Genomic DNA, 17579 nt, shown 5'->3' with positions numbered 1-17579 from the left:
TAAAAAAACAGGAGACCTAAGGATTTGGGGGTTAAAGGTGCAGTCACACAAATAAGAGAAGGAAACCTTGGCTGTTGAATCAGAACAAACCCTCACAGTAGCAAATTAGAAAAAACCCAGAAATATTTCATCTTTGAATAGTCATACATAGGTATTTAAACCTATAAATAAGTGATTTTTCACTAGAGAAGAAAAATACTTGTTTTCTGAACTTCATTAATTTGATTGCAAGAAATCTGCGCCATTGCTTCTACAAGAGTAACATTTAAAAGAACATTCAATTCCTCATACACTATTGCCTTTAACATTTGTAAAGTGCTTTGACAATGTGAACTGTTATCAACATTGCAAAATAGTAATATGATACTCAAGTATTCCCTTAAAGACTGATTCACTTCTCTGGTTTTACTTACTTCTTTAACATGAAGAAAATCTTTAGCCTCAAATGAGATGGCCATGCCCGGGACTGGAACATCATCTTCGTGAGCTGCGCTGTACCCAACATTTGTCCGAACTGCAAATGCAACAGGTTTTGACTGCAAAATAAAAGATGAACATCATGAATGCAAACACATACATCTGTACACAGGAGATGATTTCTGTATGTTATGCTTTTAAAATCTTAAAAATTACAAATAACTCTCAATGCATCCATGCAAAACCTAATGAAGACTAGTTTTTACTGACATTAGTTATTGATATCAGCACATTTCATAGAATATAGATTTTTAGTAGGCAACAGAGCTCTGAATTAATTTGAGGTAAGTCAAATCAGTATTTAGTAATCACAATCCACAATTGCGCCAATTATATTGGCAATCCATATCATATTGTCAGCTTGCAGTTCTGCTGCAAGTTCTGTGTTTGGGGGTTGCCATAAGAGGTAGGATTTCAAGAGCTACAAAACCTAAGCTCCACAGACAATGGGGCTGCAAAAGGCATTGGAAGGGGAGAATGGCACTGCATGAACATTGCTTCTTCCACACCATTCTTGTCTGGGCACCCATGTGCTGGTCACCTCAGGATCATTCTAAAGCTGCTACAATAGCCCTCACAGCCTCAGCTCCCAAGAACTGTTTGGGGAAATTGCAAATTTGGAGAAAAGGTTCCAGCAGTTGGCAGCGACCCCAAAGCAAGTCATATCACTGTACTCTGAGAGCAGAGCAATGTGCCTTGAGGTCATCATGTCATTACCAAATCCCAGCCACAGAGAGATCTGTTCATTTCCCTAATTCTTTCTTACGCTGCTAACTGACATCAGTGAGTTAAGAGGATTTTCCTAAGTTTTGTTTTCAAGGAGAAGTTGCCAGAAAAGTCACACAGAAGCCCCACATCTGCACACCTCCTTACCAGCACCACCAGTGCTGAGCACCTCTCTGCACAGGCATGGCAATGGAAGGTGCCATCCAGCTCAGCCCAGATTACAGCTACCAAGGGCTTCCTCTTGTCAAAGGTACAACCGTTTCACAGGGGAACAACATTTTTTCTGCTTTATTCTAGGCTAAAGAGCTTGAGCTTGCTCTACCCACAGAGTTTATCACACAGTATCCCTGGGAGCCACCACTGTCCTACCCTAGACTGAACCTTTAGTCCCAGGTTGTCATAACCAGACAAACTGTCAGAAGGGCATCCTGATATGATTATGTATTCATGATTACATTTCTGAAACTGGGCATTTATGAGAACAATAATCCACAACTAAAAATTGGTGATTTCTGCACATCAATTAAAAAAATCTTGCAGTGTTAATACAATGGGAATGTCCACTTCCTAACAGCTCAAACTTCTACCTTAATGACCTCCTCTATAATTTTCTCCATGTTACTTCCACCCTATAGTATTACTTCCACCCTACAGTATTACTTCCACCCTACATAAAAGATACCAGACTATTACAGAACTAGTCATGCCACAAAAAAAGAGTCACACAGGCACTAGATTCAGTGATATTATGACTCTTCCTTAAAAGTAAAAGATACCATAAATTACTGGGTTTAAATATTAAAAAAACCTCAAAATTTTCCTGAGTGTAAAAATTACAGACTAAAAGAGTTGATGCTTTCTATGCTATTTCTAATTTCAACACCCAAAATACAGATATGAATAAGCATTGAATTGTCAAATCTCCTAAGCAATACTTACCATCAAATAATCAAATAAATCATTCCCTATTATTAAGAATGATCATTTTGTAAGGCACAGTGACCTGTCACTGTAGAAACATATCTCAGAAGAGGAATGGATCTATTAAGGAACAATCTGTGCCAAACACTGATAGGAGGGATTGTATACTTGCTTATCCATTCTCACATTGCTATATCCTCTAGCAAATATATTAAAAAACAAACTGCTTAACCACTGTGACTTACTCCTAAAAGTGGATGAAAGACTTTAGGTTAACTAAAGACTTTAAAATCTTGGCAGCATTGCAACAAAAAGACATCTCCAGGAAGTTAATGTCCTTGACATACTTCTTAGAAGTGATCTAAAATGTTAGAAGGCAACATCTGACTACCCAAGAAAAAGGATACAATGGAAACTACTCCAGAACTATCTTAACATGAAAGAAAAGTAGCAGGTGCAAGATCTCTGTCATTTTCTGCTTTGAAAAAAAAAATGTAAAACTCTGAGCAGAAAAACAAAGCAAAACATTGTGTTACAGATATTCACAGAAATGGTATGTCCCATTTTAGATACTTGTCACACTGGTAGAAAGGGAGACTAAATTATCATGAGATTAGGCTACAATAATTCATCTAATTGAATATTTAAAACAAATTAATTTATAGAAGTTAAATGCTAGCCTTTTTACATAAATAAATAATTCTGAAAGTTTCATAGCAGTATCAGATAAGGTACTTTTCCTGAATTACATTGTCTTGAGCTAAAAAAGTTGTTATGTAATTAGGGTCTCACATTAAAAAAAAAAAAAAAAATTGACACATGCATATGTATATTTGAAAATGTATCTAGCATTTCCTTACATATCCTGCAGTTCTAAAATAAGATTGGGTCAAAACAATTAAGCACTGGCTGTTCATTCTCTAAATCGCCATGAAAATGAGATGGGGGTTTTACACTCAGTTAACCCACAGGCTGGACAACAGGGACAGATGCTCCCAGATGTTAACCAGTTTAACATGTCATGTCTCTCCAGAGAAATAAAGTAGCCTGGAAAAAGTTTATTTATCTTCAAAATGAATACTTCTGTCTAGTTTTTCTTTTTTTCTCCTGTAAAAGTACAACACTCAACCAGCTGAATAAACCCACAAGGAGAACAACCAGACGATCAACTATACCACAAGGACAGCAGGGAAAACACTCTGGAGTGAGGTTCCTCATGAACCAATTTCAGATTCTGATAAAAAATCAGAATATTAATCAACAAAATCATATTCAACAACTATTTAAACAACTTTCGCTGTACGCTTTTGGGAGCAGACATAGATTAAAGTGTATCAAGAGCAACTTTATTCAAGTCTTTCTTTTTCTATCTGGATCTCACCTCTTCCTTTACAAATTATATTTATTTTACACATCTTCATACTAACCCGCATAACTAATTTCCTACTATTTACAGCATTATTATACTGTACTATTTATATTTCCTTGCACCGTGATTAACTCGTATTGAATGTAAACACGAGCATTTGTACAGTGTGTCCGTCGCAGTCAATTTGTCAATTTCAACAAGTTTGTACCTGCTTGGTTGAATTTGTATTCAAGAAACATTTCACTCAATAACAGAGCAAAATAATACAATCTGTTCTCTAGTAATGTACTTAAAACACGACAGGGGCTTTTTCTTCTTATAACTGATTTCAGATTTTTTATGCTGTGCAATAAACCCAGTGGAGGCAGCCCTCAGGGATCCCAGCCAAGGAGGCAAATTTTCTGTCATAGAATTTTTTCACAGAACAGGTCATCTCCCTCATGGCCACTAATTTTGGAATTGTTGCTTGATAATCAAAGTATCTCTATTCCTCATCCACTACAAGCATGTAGAAAAACTGATGAAAACATTCTCCAAACCATTTCCAACTACACTTGGGCTTGATCTAGGATCTCTGATGCATCTTATTTCTTATTCTGTTACATCATTCCCACAGTAGAGACACCTTTGTATTTACACCAGTTTAAATGAAATCAGACTGCGCCTTTATGAAGGCAATGCCAGCTAAGACAAGAACTGACTCAGAAAATTATTACAATTACCATTTTGACAAAATGCTTGTCAAAGTTGGTGTCTGTGTTAAAGTTCAGAAAAATGTGTCTCAAAGCATGTTCACTCCCTCACTATTTCTACAGAGAAGTACTCATCCTTCATCCTATCCACTTTTCACACATGCATACAACCTTATCCTGAAAGCAAGAAATTATTCTTCTCTTGGGTAATGAATATAATGGGTGTCTCTCAAATCACTAACAAGTTTGCACTCATGAAAATCTAAAAAGTCACACCATTTCTTTCATCTGAGGAAAAGTGATTGCCACTACGGAACTTTTCACTAGTAGTCTTAGTGGGGAGCAAATATGACAGATGATAACCTATGTTCAGCACTATTTTCACAGAGTAGCCCTGTACACAGTATTTGTGCCATCAACAATATTAATACTCCACATAGGACAAAGATCAATTGCACTGTGATGGCCTAATGACTGCTGTGTTGAAAACATCTCACTTTATTTTGCCCCGCTAATGACGTAGAGTCAAATATACAAAGCAGAAGCAGTTCAAAATCTCTATGTTTTACAGAGCTACATGATTTTTATTACTATTATAAATGAATTTACAGTGTTATGAGACCTATACCATCACAAAACAGCTTGAGAATACAAATGCAAAAATAATAAAAGAACTTTTCTATTTTACCTTTTTTACTTTGTACACTAATTTATCCACCCATTACATAAGAAAGAAAAACCAAACCCACCTGAGAACACAATTATACAAAATTTTTCTCCTAAATGCTGTTTATTGCTGGAGCCTGATGACAGATAAGAAATTATCCAATCTCTAACAACAGCATCTGCTCAGCAATCTCCTTGCTAAGGAAGCCACGACAATTCATGAATGTCCCAACAGAAAATGAGGAGCATATACAGCTGCTGCCACTGAAAGCAGTGATCAAAAATATGACTTCCCAGCAAAGATCAGGCTTTCTTTTACAGCCATAGGTGTGTACCAAAACAAGCCAGAACCACAGAATAATTGAGGTAGGAAAGAATCTCTGGTGTCTCTCAGTCCAACCCCTGCCCAAAACAGGTTGGTTTGATCAGGCTGCTCAGGGCTGTGCCCCAGTGAGCCTTAAACACCTCCTAGGGCAGAAAAACATAACCTCTCTGCATCTTGCTCCAGTATTTGACCACCATGGTTGCAAAAAAAACCATACAGGAACTCTGGTACTCTCACCAGAAAGGAACAATGTTCCACTGAGGTTCTCTCAATGAGTGAGGAACACAGAAATTCATAACGGAAAACAAATACTTAGTTTTATATAGTCCAGTACAAGCAAAATTAAGTGTTATTGTAAGCAGAATTTATCAATTACCAGTTTTGATTGTAAGTGGTCTAAAAAGAGGGTTTGTGCTGTATTCCGGACCTCCAATGAAGTGAAGGAGATGAGAAGTACAGCGTGAGAACAAAACACAGTACAATTGTAGTTAATAAGTAGCAGCATAAGAACAGTGGTATAATGACATCCAAACTCTTCTGAATTATAATGGCTTTGGATATCACAGATCCCTTCAGAAGGATCTGGGAGAGAAGCAGTTAAACACAAAATTATTTGATCTGAGTACATTTTCCCATCTGTCTCCAAAATTAGGGCAATGTGAAGTATATTCAGCCATTACCAGTGCTTGCTCTGCTACTTTACAAAGGGTTGGCTCACTGAATTCTTGCCTAGGACACGTCACAACCGCCGCTCTCTGGTGCCTTCTGCAAGAGCAGCCAGCAAGGACTGGTGCCCGTCGCGCAAGCCCCCCGCACCATGGGACTCGACATGGGCTGTAGGGGCTGCTGCACGGAAACTCAGCTATTAAAGCTTAATGCTGATTTTCCTTAGGATCAAGGCCCATTGGAGGAACTTTCTGAGGAAACTTTTTGAATCCTTCCAGTTCCTTGGAATCCCTTCTACAGCAATGCCTGCTCTCAGTGTTGAAGAGAAGGAAAATTTAACACATCCAGCTGGTACAAAAGAGAGTCTGCCAGATCAATTTTTTCTTAACAATAGGTAGATCTCAGAGAATTTTTTTTTTGTTCTCTAGTACTCTCTAGAGATACTTTTGTTACTATTTTAGCTCATCTTCACACACAGCTTGAAAGTCATGTTTCTTACTTCCTTTTGCGAAATCGTATTTTAATAGAGTCACCAATGTTGGTTGACATTCAGCTCAGGAGGCAGCAAAGACTGAAATAGCTGTACTGACGCACACCAAGCTTTCTCATATGAGCAGGATCTTTTTTTATTAGAGCATAATGCCAAAACTCGATGGTGGCTGTGTGTTGTCTGCATGCAAGTGTGCCAGAAAGGTGGCTCTTCCATACCACCCACTTGGGGAGTTAACGGGAACCGCTGGAAACCGGCACAGCTGAAAAAGTCTGTTTGTGCTTACTGAAAACATGCTTTTTCTGGCAGCAAAAGCCAACAGATGAAAACTGTCATTTGCAATAAAAATACTGTGCTGGGATTTCAAATTCTTTTTTCAATGTCACAACGAGGATGTTTTATGCTTATGAGACATCTTAAGCTTATGAGACAGCATTTTAGCAGATCTGAGCTTTTTGGCTAAACTAAGGTTCACATAGAGAAAGGATTTGCAGTAACATTTTCAGGCTCTTCACAAACAAAAATAGTCCAGGAAAAGTAAAATTCTGTGACACAGCAAGCTAAAGAAAACACTAAATAAATCAGCAATGCACTGGTTGAAAATGTAGACTCTGTTACCAAAATATCTTTAAAAAATGCTTCTTCATTTAAATTGTTTCTTAATTCAGTGTTATTCATGCAAATTTTTTGCTGGTTCTAATATTTAAGTAATTCTACACTTAATTTTTTCAATTGGATCAGAAAGTCTCTACAACTGCTAGAGCCAAAGGTTAATGCTTGTTAAATTGTTTCACTTTTACATAATATTTTAAGCATGTTTTTCTAAGAAACTATGCTGAAAAAATTCTTCCTTTATTCCAAACATACATTTTGTAGCTAGACTGCTCTGTTTCCAGGAATTATATGGCTATATGTTTCAAGGATGATATTTTAGAGTCTGAAAAGCCAAATGTTCCATTAGCTCTTAACTCATACGCTGAACTAAAACTGAGAAGTTACGTGAGGATATGATAAACACTACAGCTGCCTCAAGGCTCCTGCCCCTTTCCAGTAATTACATTTAATGGCCATATCTTAGGTTACCTTATGCCTCACCTGGGTATCTATTGTTTATGTAGGTCTTGCACCATCTGAGATACCTATCATTTTTAAATTAAAATGGCAAATCTCCCTGATAGCCTAGATACAGATTACATAAACACAGAGAACACATTCACAGCACTTTTAAAGCTGTGGTAAATGAGTATTTGCTAAACCTGAAATTTAAAGATCCCAGACTTAGAAAAAGTGAAAATGAGGCTACCTTCACCTTAGGGGAATGGTGATGCTATCTTTAACTTAGCCCTCACTGTGTTATTATTTTCAACCATTAACTTCACAATAATTTATTTTCTCCCACATCAGCACTATAGAATCACACCATCACAGAAGCATTTAGGCTGGAGAAGACCTCCAAGACCACTGAGCCCAATATTTGACCAAACACCACCTTGTCAACTAAACCATACTGTTAAGTGCCACGTCCAGTCATTTCTTGAACACTTCCAGGAATGATCCATCACCTCTCTGGGTAGCCCATTGCAATGCCTGAGCACTCTTTTAGTTAAAAAAATTTTCCTGATGTCCAGCTGGACTTCCCCCACCATTTCCTCTTGTCCTGTCACTGGTTTCCTGGGAGAAGAGACTGACCTCCTTTCAGGTAGCTGCAGAGAGCAATATATTCTGTATCTTACTTGCACACAGGAGGATCTTTCCTTGCAAAAAAACCCAAGAATGTGTGAAACACAAGGAGCTCTCCATAGCATCCGAGAATCTTTCAATGGATCCATTTTTGCCATCAACTTCCCACTTCAAAAGAGGAAAATCAAGTGGTCTCTAAGGGATGATTTCTTTCTTTTTAAATTGTCATGAACACCGGTGTTTATCCCTCAAGCAGGGAGCTAGTGCACCAATTCCATGACCACAAAGAAGAAGAAAAATAATCAACAACTACTTGTTAAATATAATCAGACTATAAAGAAAAGTCTATAGCTGCACAGGAAAGCTAAGATAGCACAAAACACTTTGAATATATCATTTGCTACCTTTGGAGCACCTGTGATTGTATACACGGTTTGTATGTTTTTCTATTTAATTCAGTGTGTATGTGCAATTTGCTATGTTTAATTAAAATAAACAACAAAAGGATCACCCAGCAATGCCTTTCTAGTGTCACACTGACATTTTCAAACACCATCAGTACGACTGAAATCTTTACATCCATTGCCAAAAACTCCTTGCGACTTCCAGCACAGAATTAACAGACTGCAAATGGTTTAATATTCTGTAAGATGCAGAGCACTAGAGCCAACGCACACTTTGGCTCTGCTGTTCAAATATTTGCTGGAAGCAGAACAACTGTGAGACTTGGGAACTAGAGCTTTTCAAAGCAAAGCTAATGAGAAATGTAGTCTTATCTAAAATTTTTCATTTTATTTTAAAGAAACAAAGTTTACATGAAGCTGATACAAAACATATAAACTATTAGGACAAATATAATTTTGGCAGAATAACACACATAAGTAAAATAAATTCCACATCAACAATTTCAGCAATTATAATTCTCCTGTATCTTGGTTCTCTTGTATGTTGTAATCCTCCTTTCGTGGTCTGGGCAAAAGGGCAATTCTTGACTCCTCAGCCTGGCCACCACTGTGCCTGTGCACATCTGGGACACCAGTGAGCACCAACCCCTTCCCTTTCTCTTTGAACAATGACCTCCCAGGAAGTTCAGCACCAGCACAGCTGCTGCTGCACTGCAGTTCTCCTGCCCTGGTACAGGAGGAGCCGTGACCTTGCTCATATGTTCTGGAGACCCCTTTCTGCCAGAAAAAAAGTCTTCCAAAGACTTAGAATTAAGCTAGAACAGTACTAAGGCTTCTTTGACATAAGCCATGAACCAAGGGAGAACTGTGCAGGGGAGAAGCCAACAAAAGGACAGCTAAAAGCCAGGCTTCGGGCCATTCTGGGTCTGAGCTGTGCCAAAAGCAGCCCACCATCAGCACCTAAAGATTTGTGGGAGCTCTCATCGTGTCCCTGTCCAAAACAGTCTCTCATACTAACAAGCCAAAACCAGAATGACTTCTTTTTAATATTTCCTAATATTCTTATTTACTTTAATATTCCTAATATTCTTATTTACTTTTCCTGTAGACATCTCATTTGTATTCCTTGCTCAGAGCCCAAGATAAAACATGTTTCCTGGTGGGTGTATGAGATGCAAGAGTGAAGTGCTGTGATGATGATATCCTTCCAGAATATATTTTGCAGCTGGTGCACAGCTAGTCATCTAGCCAGCAGATGAAACATTAGCTGGCAATAAACCTTGCTCTTATTATAGCTGTAGAACTGCTAAAGGTTTAATTCCAGGCTGGATGCAGCAAAAGTTATTATAAAAACATGAAATAAAATGACACAGAATTGTAACAATTTTCTCTTTGTAAGAAAAGAGACATGGCATCAAAATGCAAAGTGGCACTAGGAATTCTAATTTGGGTTTCTAGACTTTTTAAATTTTCTGTGCTTTCCTTGACTGAGTGGATTGAATTTTCTGTGGATATGCAAGGATATAACTCCTCAGGCTGAACCAAAGCTAGTGGAGCAGCTCAGTCTGACCAGGGAACGAACCCTATATGATACAGCTGCCTACGTGCACACACAGATGCTTTTTCTCCACACAACAGGTAGTATACATATGAGTGTTTTATTCTTAAGCAGCTGCTATTTACACTCTCAACATCATGCAGGATTTTACATGCCTATACCTGTTGCTGCAGTAGGTTCTCCTGGGAAATGACTGCCACTGGCATAAGCCCTTCTTCCCTCCAACCCCCAAACTGTCATGCCTTTTATTTTATAGGATCAAGTTCATATCAGAGAAATCCAAAATTTAGTTTCTTTCTCATTGCCACATACTGGAGGGAGAGCATCCAGAGGAGGGCGAGGACACTCAGCAGGGGATCACTTCTTTCTCCAGCTGGACAATCAGAGTCTGCCCCTGCCTTTTTTCCTCTTTCTCCCATTTTTTCCTGAATTTTCCCCCAAAGTCCCTATCCCTATGAGGAGCTGAAGCACACTCTGGATCTGGTGGGGCAATTGTGTGCACACCAGCGAGCCTCAACACACTCTGCACCAATGCCTTTTTACATGATGCAATACAAAACATTACTGGACACAAAATATGGTTTCCTAAGAATCAACTAAAACTCTGCGTACTCCTCTAAAGCTTCCAAAAGAATAATTTTAAAATTCTGTATCTTTCCTCTAGTATCAAAATTATATAAAATCCATGGCTATGCTCCAAGGAGATCTGTAATCCTTTCTGAATTGCTGGTAGACAACCAGAAGCTTGTAAATGGCTTTATGGCATAACCCATGAGCACAAAGTGACACCAGGGATACAGGAAAACAGATGGCGGACTTCTGCTCTTTATTTTGTGAATTTAAATTAGTTTTATTAATACACATATTTCCATATTTACTAAAAGAAATTAAGAAACTGGAGTGAAGCTTAAGAGTAGAATATTGAGCTGCAATGCTGTTATGCATTCTATTTTTTGTGAATAAAACTCTTTGCAAGAAGTGGAAAACGGAAAGACAAAATACAATAAAATTAATGTGTTATTACTTAAATTATATATTTTAATATTGAATTAAATTTGTATTTCATCCCAAAGAAATACTATTTTTTTGCTAGCATGAGAACTTTTAAAATTGGTTGGCACCAAAGTCAAAATTTCAAGCATGTGTTTTCATGGCTTGTCATTTTTTGCGTCAGACACTGGAAGAAAAAGGCATGTTTTACTTGTTTTCATCTAAAATGAATCCTTTTCTGCACCATGAGAATAAAAATTACTTAAAGTTAATAAATATAAACACTATATTAACTTTACACAGCTTTGTAATTTTTATATTGCTTCAATGCAATATTATCCTAAACTTTCAAATATTCACTGTAAAATAATAACTCTTATTTAATAGTGTTTGACATCACAAAGGGCTTATAAAGACTGGTTTCACATGAAAAACATACAGATGGTGCTCCTAATTAATCAGCATTCTGTTAAAAACTGAAGACAAGTATCTGTTTAGGTATCTCTAAACAATTTACACAAACTTTTCTTTGTCACTTTGCATTCTCAACAATATGGTAACTAAATGAGTGGAAGTCCACTGCATAATAAAAATCAGGTTTTAACAGAGTTGTTCAATAACTGCATAATCAGATTTTACACGTAGAAGATAACATTTCCTATCCAGAGACAGGGGGAAAAGTATGTTTTCCAGCACAACAAATATACAGCCCTTCTTTGAAGTTCAAAATGCTCTGTGAGACAGACCACTGAAACTCTATGACTTAAGGATAAAATTAGCAAAAAAGCCAAAACAAACAACCCAAGGAAGGGACATGAAAGAGATGCAATTATAAGCAATCAAGCCTGAAGTAGATGATAAGGGTTTTATTTGAATAATTACCAATTATATAAAGAGAGTTCATTGTCCTAATGGCATACTTAAACTATGTAGACATTTATGAAGAATGGAATCAAGCAGGGCAAGAGTAACATCTTTGAGTGTCCTGGAAACCACAAGCAGAGAAAACAAAATAAAAGGGGCTTCTCTAGGTTTGTTTCTCATCAGTGAGTAGAAGTTGTTTAAAACATGCAAGTAGAACCAAAAAAGTGAACAAGATCTGGAAAAAAGTCACAATAGTCAGGAAAGACTGATAACTGGGGAATGACTACAATTGTCTATGTGAAAGCAGATTTTAATATACTTGCAGCGCATCCTCAAGTATAAGCAACTCAAGGAAAAACTTAGTTCAGGAAAGTGACAGATACTCACTGAAATAATATTAAAGGCACAAGCACAAACTAAACTATATGAAAAAAAGATGGACAGTCCATAACCTGAAACTCTGTCATATGAATACAACAGAGGAAATAAATAGGGGGAAAATCAGCATAAAATTATATATTTCTAAACTGGCAGAATGAACTAAATGAAAAAATGGAGCACAGTTTATCAGGATAGATGTAAATGGCCTGACACTCATCAACTCTGTGTGAAAGAAACATTTAACTGAGTCAAAGGCTGTCCTAACGACAGGATTAATGAACTGGATCTCAATTAGGAATGACCATCAAACATGTGAAAGGCAGCACCCCATGAAAGATGACCAGGCAAGAATAGAGCGCACATGGCCCAAAACAATCAGTCTGAGAGGGTCTGGGGCCTCAAGCAGCACTGCTGCACTGTCTTGAGCACAGCACTTCAAGACAAGGTTGAAGGAAGAAGAGTAACACTTTGGCCAGGAGCAGTAATGATGACGGGAGGTATAGAAAATGGCAGGGAGAGCAAAAAAAACTACTTATCTTCTAACTTTCAGAGGCTGCAAGAAAAAGTTATGCAAATACCTAAGAAGTGTGTATAAGAACAGACTTCTTGGAATGTCTTGAAATATCTTTAAGTCTTAATTTTATTTTACTCTCTGAACTTTTTCACATTTACATAAGTTTATTTAAAAAAAAAATACATCAAACCTTACTAAACTCTTAATTTTAGACTTTATTTCCAGCCTCTGCCAGCTACTGTGTCAAAAGTGTGATCATTTAATACGAGGCAGGGAGGGCGGGAGGAAGGAAGGGCGGGAGGAAGGAAGGGCGGGAGGAAGGGCGGAAGGAAGGGCGGAAGGAAGGGCGGAAGGAAGGGCGGAAGGAAGGGCGGAAGGAAGGGCGGAAGGGCGGAAGGGCGGAAGGAAGGAAGGAAGGAAGGAAGGAAGGAAGGAAGGAAGGATGGATCAACCCCACAGCGATGGACAGAAGAACTTCACATTAACAAAACATTCAAACTCTCCCTCAGTTTCACTGCTTCCGCTTGGTCAAACTCCTGCTGTACACCATGGAGTCAAGAGCATAGTAAATCTCCTCTCTTGAATATCTCATAATATTGTTTTCTATGAACTATGAGGTATTTCTAATGAACTATTTTTTATCTATCTTTTGTCCCCACAGCAAGCAAGCTCCATACACATATATCTTGGGTTAATTAACTACCCTTTTCTGGTACTAAAGTAACTTCTCACGTTTTCATTCATGTGGCACCAAAGTGCTATACATAAAAATTCATACAAGCATTCATTGTCATCTCACAGTGATGTAGGAACAGAGAGAAGCATACCAAAAAAACCCACCAAACCCCACCAAAAACCAAAACCACCCCCCAAAACAAACAAACAAACAACAACAACCACCACAAAAAACAAACAAACAAACAAACAAACAAACAAAAACCACCAAAAAACCCACAAAAAAATACTAAACCCAGAGTGACAGAAGAAAAGATTTTTTCTTGGATCCTAAAACAGACAAGGTGGTGTCTATTTCAACTGAACAAGTTACTAAGTTGTTGGGCAAAAAAAAAAGCCTTAAAGACTACTCAGAGCAGAAGCCACCTGTCATATCAGGCAGCAACTTACTGAGACACAGAAAGTGCAGAAAAGTGGCACATAAAGCCCTCCTAGATCCCTCACAGGATCTAAGGGGGCTGCCTGTATTTGTAGGGAAGAGAAACAGATCATGCCATCTACAGTGGTGGCAAGTGAGCTAAAAGAGCACAAAAAGACAGAAACAAAGTGGGAACTATGTCAGGGAATGGAAGCTCAAAGGAGCTAGAAAAACTGCAAAACATTCTGGATTGCTGAGCCCAAAGGACATTACCAAGAATTAACATGGTTATTCAGACTTGCCCCCAGAGTCAAGCCTCAAAACCTAAAACACAGAAAGAAAAGCATCACATATGATCAAGTACTAGGCTGGTCCCAATCCTAAAGCTACCAGGCAGTGCAGTGGCTTCAACACCCACACTCTCAAGAAACAGGGAAGGAAGAGGCCAAGAGAGGTGGAAAAGGTGGGACCTTCAGAGGGCACTTTGTTCAGGATTATCTGCGGCAGGGAAGATAACGCAGAGAGTCTGGTAATGATGACTTGGCCTCCATAGGCCAGACAGGGAAGTGTTAGAACTCACTCAAAAAAACTTTTTACACCCGTCAGAAATGTGACATTTAAAACACTCTGAAGACTGAAAAAACTGTCACAGAGGAAAAATAAATAAATAACAGGGCAAAGAAGAGAGAAGGAGCGAGACAGCCTAAACTGTGAAAGAGTGTGTTAGGACAGAGATTGGTGGGATGCTGTCCTGTCACTTGTCTTTGAGCAGCAGCTGACTGAGTTTGCTGAGCCACTGGAAGCAGCCCAAACACATGAGATGGTACTGCCCCACATCTCTGCACTGCTCAGGGAGAAAATCAGTAGAAAGCGATAGTGGTAGAACTGGCCTTTAGCTTTAACTCTGACATGATTACTACACAGCTCTCCCCAGCTGGCAAAAACACAAAGCAAAGCAAGGACAGAGTCTACTGCTCAAAATATATTTTAAAATTCATTGCTCCACCTCCTTTTTCATCTATTTTTCTCCCCAGCACCTTCAACTGCTGTGCCAAGGAAGGTCACAAGCATATCCAAAGTGCAAAACTGTTCATGCCCTATGTCACTTGGCAGCCCTCGCTAAAACGAGTGTGTGATAGACCCAGGGGCCACAGAGAGAAATGGAAATCTGGGAAGCGACAAAAATCTTTAAAAACTCAGTGTCACAGTGAAATGCAGCCTCCGAAGTAGCTGAGGCATTTTGATGGAGAATTGCCGGGCCTCAGTTAGACATTTCTGTCATGTCCTCATCCTCCCTGGCCACAGCACTGCAGCGCGATGGCAACAAACAAAGAAACCCTGGCAAACACAGCCCGAGATGGCAGGCTGGCTCTGGCTACACTGCCAGGGGAGAAGCAGCAACCTGCTGCTCAGGCAGCAAGTCTGTCACCCTGTATATTGATTTGCAGTGCTTTTTGCATAACACTAAAAAGAAAAAAAAAAATAAATAAAAATTCAAGTATAAACTGTCTTTTCCAGCTGTTTGCATTTTGTTTGATTGGGGGTAAAAACAAAACACCAATTAACTTTTCTCATCAGTTACAACTGTAAATCAATTTCTTTTATTTATCCTCATTTTATGCAATAACAGAGAGGCAAAAGTTATAAACAGTTTAGGTTGGAAGTATTCCCCCTTTTTTACAGTCCAGCTCAGTATAATGTGGCCATGTAACTTAATGTTCTCATACATCCCCCAAAGCCCAAACCCTCCTGATTTATCAGAACCAGTGTTATTTGCTCAAAGTTTTTCTTTTTTTCTTTTCTGCACAGGATCAAATTGGCCATTTCTGATTTCAGAAAGAACAAGAGGGTGTTTGTTTACAATGGTCTTTGCATTGAGACTGTACTTTTCTTTGCTCTGACCTTCAAAACCACTGGAATTGTTGGAAAGCAGTAAACCAAAGGCAAAGTGTGAAACTTTTACACTGGGTGCCCAAAACTGTGCTCAGGTGCTCATCCAAGCAGCCTGCCACACACCATAACCCCTGCACCCACAAAGTTTTCAGTCTTTATCATTCAATACTTTGGGAGTAGAAATCTAATGCTAATAGCAAGAACTCTTGAATTTTGTGACGACAGATGAGCAGATAAAAGCAAATATGTAAACAGTGCAGCCAAAACACAAATGTCACCACACTTTGCAATCAACAAAAAGGAAAAGTCACATAAAACCAGCACCTAGCAATAGCACTGGAGAAGTTTGTGGTAGTAAAGTAACACAACAGCTTCAACAATGAGGTGTTCAGTAGGAAAAAAGATCCAGAGTCTACAAACTACATTTTTTATCCTAAATATCAAATTCAGTTAAACATTAAACTTACAACAGGTAACATACAGACAATCTGTGAAAAAGCTGTGTTCTTTCAAGCCACCTATGAGAGTGTTTTTCTGCCCTGTTTCAAGCAGTGAAGAGCTCACTGCCTTTCACTCGTTTAGTACTTTATACCAGATTGGAACTGTTAACATCAACACCAACCAATGAATTCCTCGGGAAGCAGAAGCCATGGCTGACCCAGTAACCCCTGAGAGGCTTAGGAAAAGCTTGCAGCTTTTAAAAGCATAGCAGAGACAAGCACCCAGAAGATCCTTTATCATAAATACTGTGTCTTCTCTGGAAAGAGAAAATCCTACCACCCCAGTGAAAAGTCCTTGGAAGACACATCCTCCTTCTCTGAAGGGAATATTTAGTCAGGCTGCTGAGAGAAGCACCATCCCATGGGACACAGGAGGGCAGAGAACAGAGGGAGGGGACTTTAATTCCTGGGAAAATGCCTCATGAGGTCAGGACATAACTGCTGATCCAGCCAAGAAAGGGATGCAACTGTTCCCAGAAGGAAAAGGGAAGAAGCAAACAACATGAAACCTTTTTGTTCACCATATCAAAGTGGTCAACCAAAGGGTAATGGTAGCTGACTAGCTTTCACTTCCCATAACCCTTCAAACCATTAGATTCCCTGGCCTTGTCATTTCTCTCCCATCAGCATTTCATGAACTGTTGCAAGTATTCTGAATACTTTACCTTTCATTTTTTTGATTTTGTTTAATTATAAACAAACTTGTTTATTAGATCACAGTGGCATAGATCTGTTGCCTTTTGTGTGTGTGTGTGTGTGTGTGTTTTCATCTTACACATAAGTAACTGGTTAAATGAAGTCCAAGATATCAATGTCTGACTTCAAAGGAAAAAAAAAAAAAATCAGCTCATTATTAAAAAAAAAACCAACTTGTACCCAGTGCCAAGAATAGAAAAAGGCCAAAAGGCCAGGAAAGTAAATTCCCATGTTAAGCCAGACCTAGTATTTCTGTAAATGGGCAATGCATATGAAGGAAAGGACTAAAAGCTTCTTAGGGTTAGAAATTGCTACCCTTTCCTTTATATACAGAGGAAAATGAGAACATTCACAAGTAATTCAAGTCTTTGAGGTACAGGATAAAGGGTATACTTTGAACACACAATATTACAATAACTTAACATTACAGTATTCAATTTTTTTTTTTAACATGTGCAACAAAAGTTGTGCAATTTTTCTGTCACCTTTACAGGCAACTTATGATACAGGGTAACTGTGCTCCCAGCCAGAGGACAGAAATGAAGGTGGTGATGAAGACATGCCAGTTCAGATCTGCCACTCCTGTAAACTTCACTAGTTCTTGTGCTTGAAAAGGCTACTGTAGCCCTTCACCCAGAATATCTTCCCTCTTTCCACCAGGACATCCAGGATCT

The 17579-nt window shown here is 38.5% G+C and overlaps 1 protein-coding gene across 14 annotated transcripts in view; it reads right to left on the bottom strand.

The window, feature by feature from the left end:
- CACNB2 (calcium voltage-gated channel auxiliary subunit beta 2) overlaps positions 1-17579 on the bottom strand; it is a 244369-nt gene that overhangs the window by 41369 nt on the left and 185421 nt on the right. For all 14 annotated transcript variants that reach the window (XM_040059422.2, XM_040059447.2, XM_040059455.2 and 11 more), the window contains one exon: positions 414-536. In XM_040059422.2, coding sequence (XP_039915356.1) covers positions 414-536 — 123 coding nt within the window. The remainder of the gene's footprint in view (positions 1-413; positions 537-17579) is intronic.

This window comes from Hirundo rustica, chromosome 1, assembly GCF_015227805.2.
Source record: "Hirundo rustica isolate bHirRus1 chromosome 1, bHirRus1.pri.v3, whole genome shotgun sequence".
NCBI classification, from domain to species: Eukaryota; Metazoa; Chordata; class Aves; order Passeriformes; family Hirundinidae; genus Hirundo; species Hirundo rustica.
The sequence above is the reverse complement of the archived record's forward strand: the minus strand, read 5'-3'. Positions and strand labels throughout refer to the sequence as shown.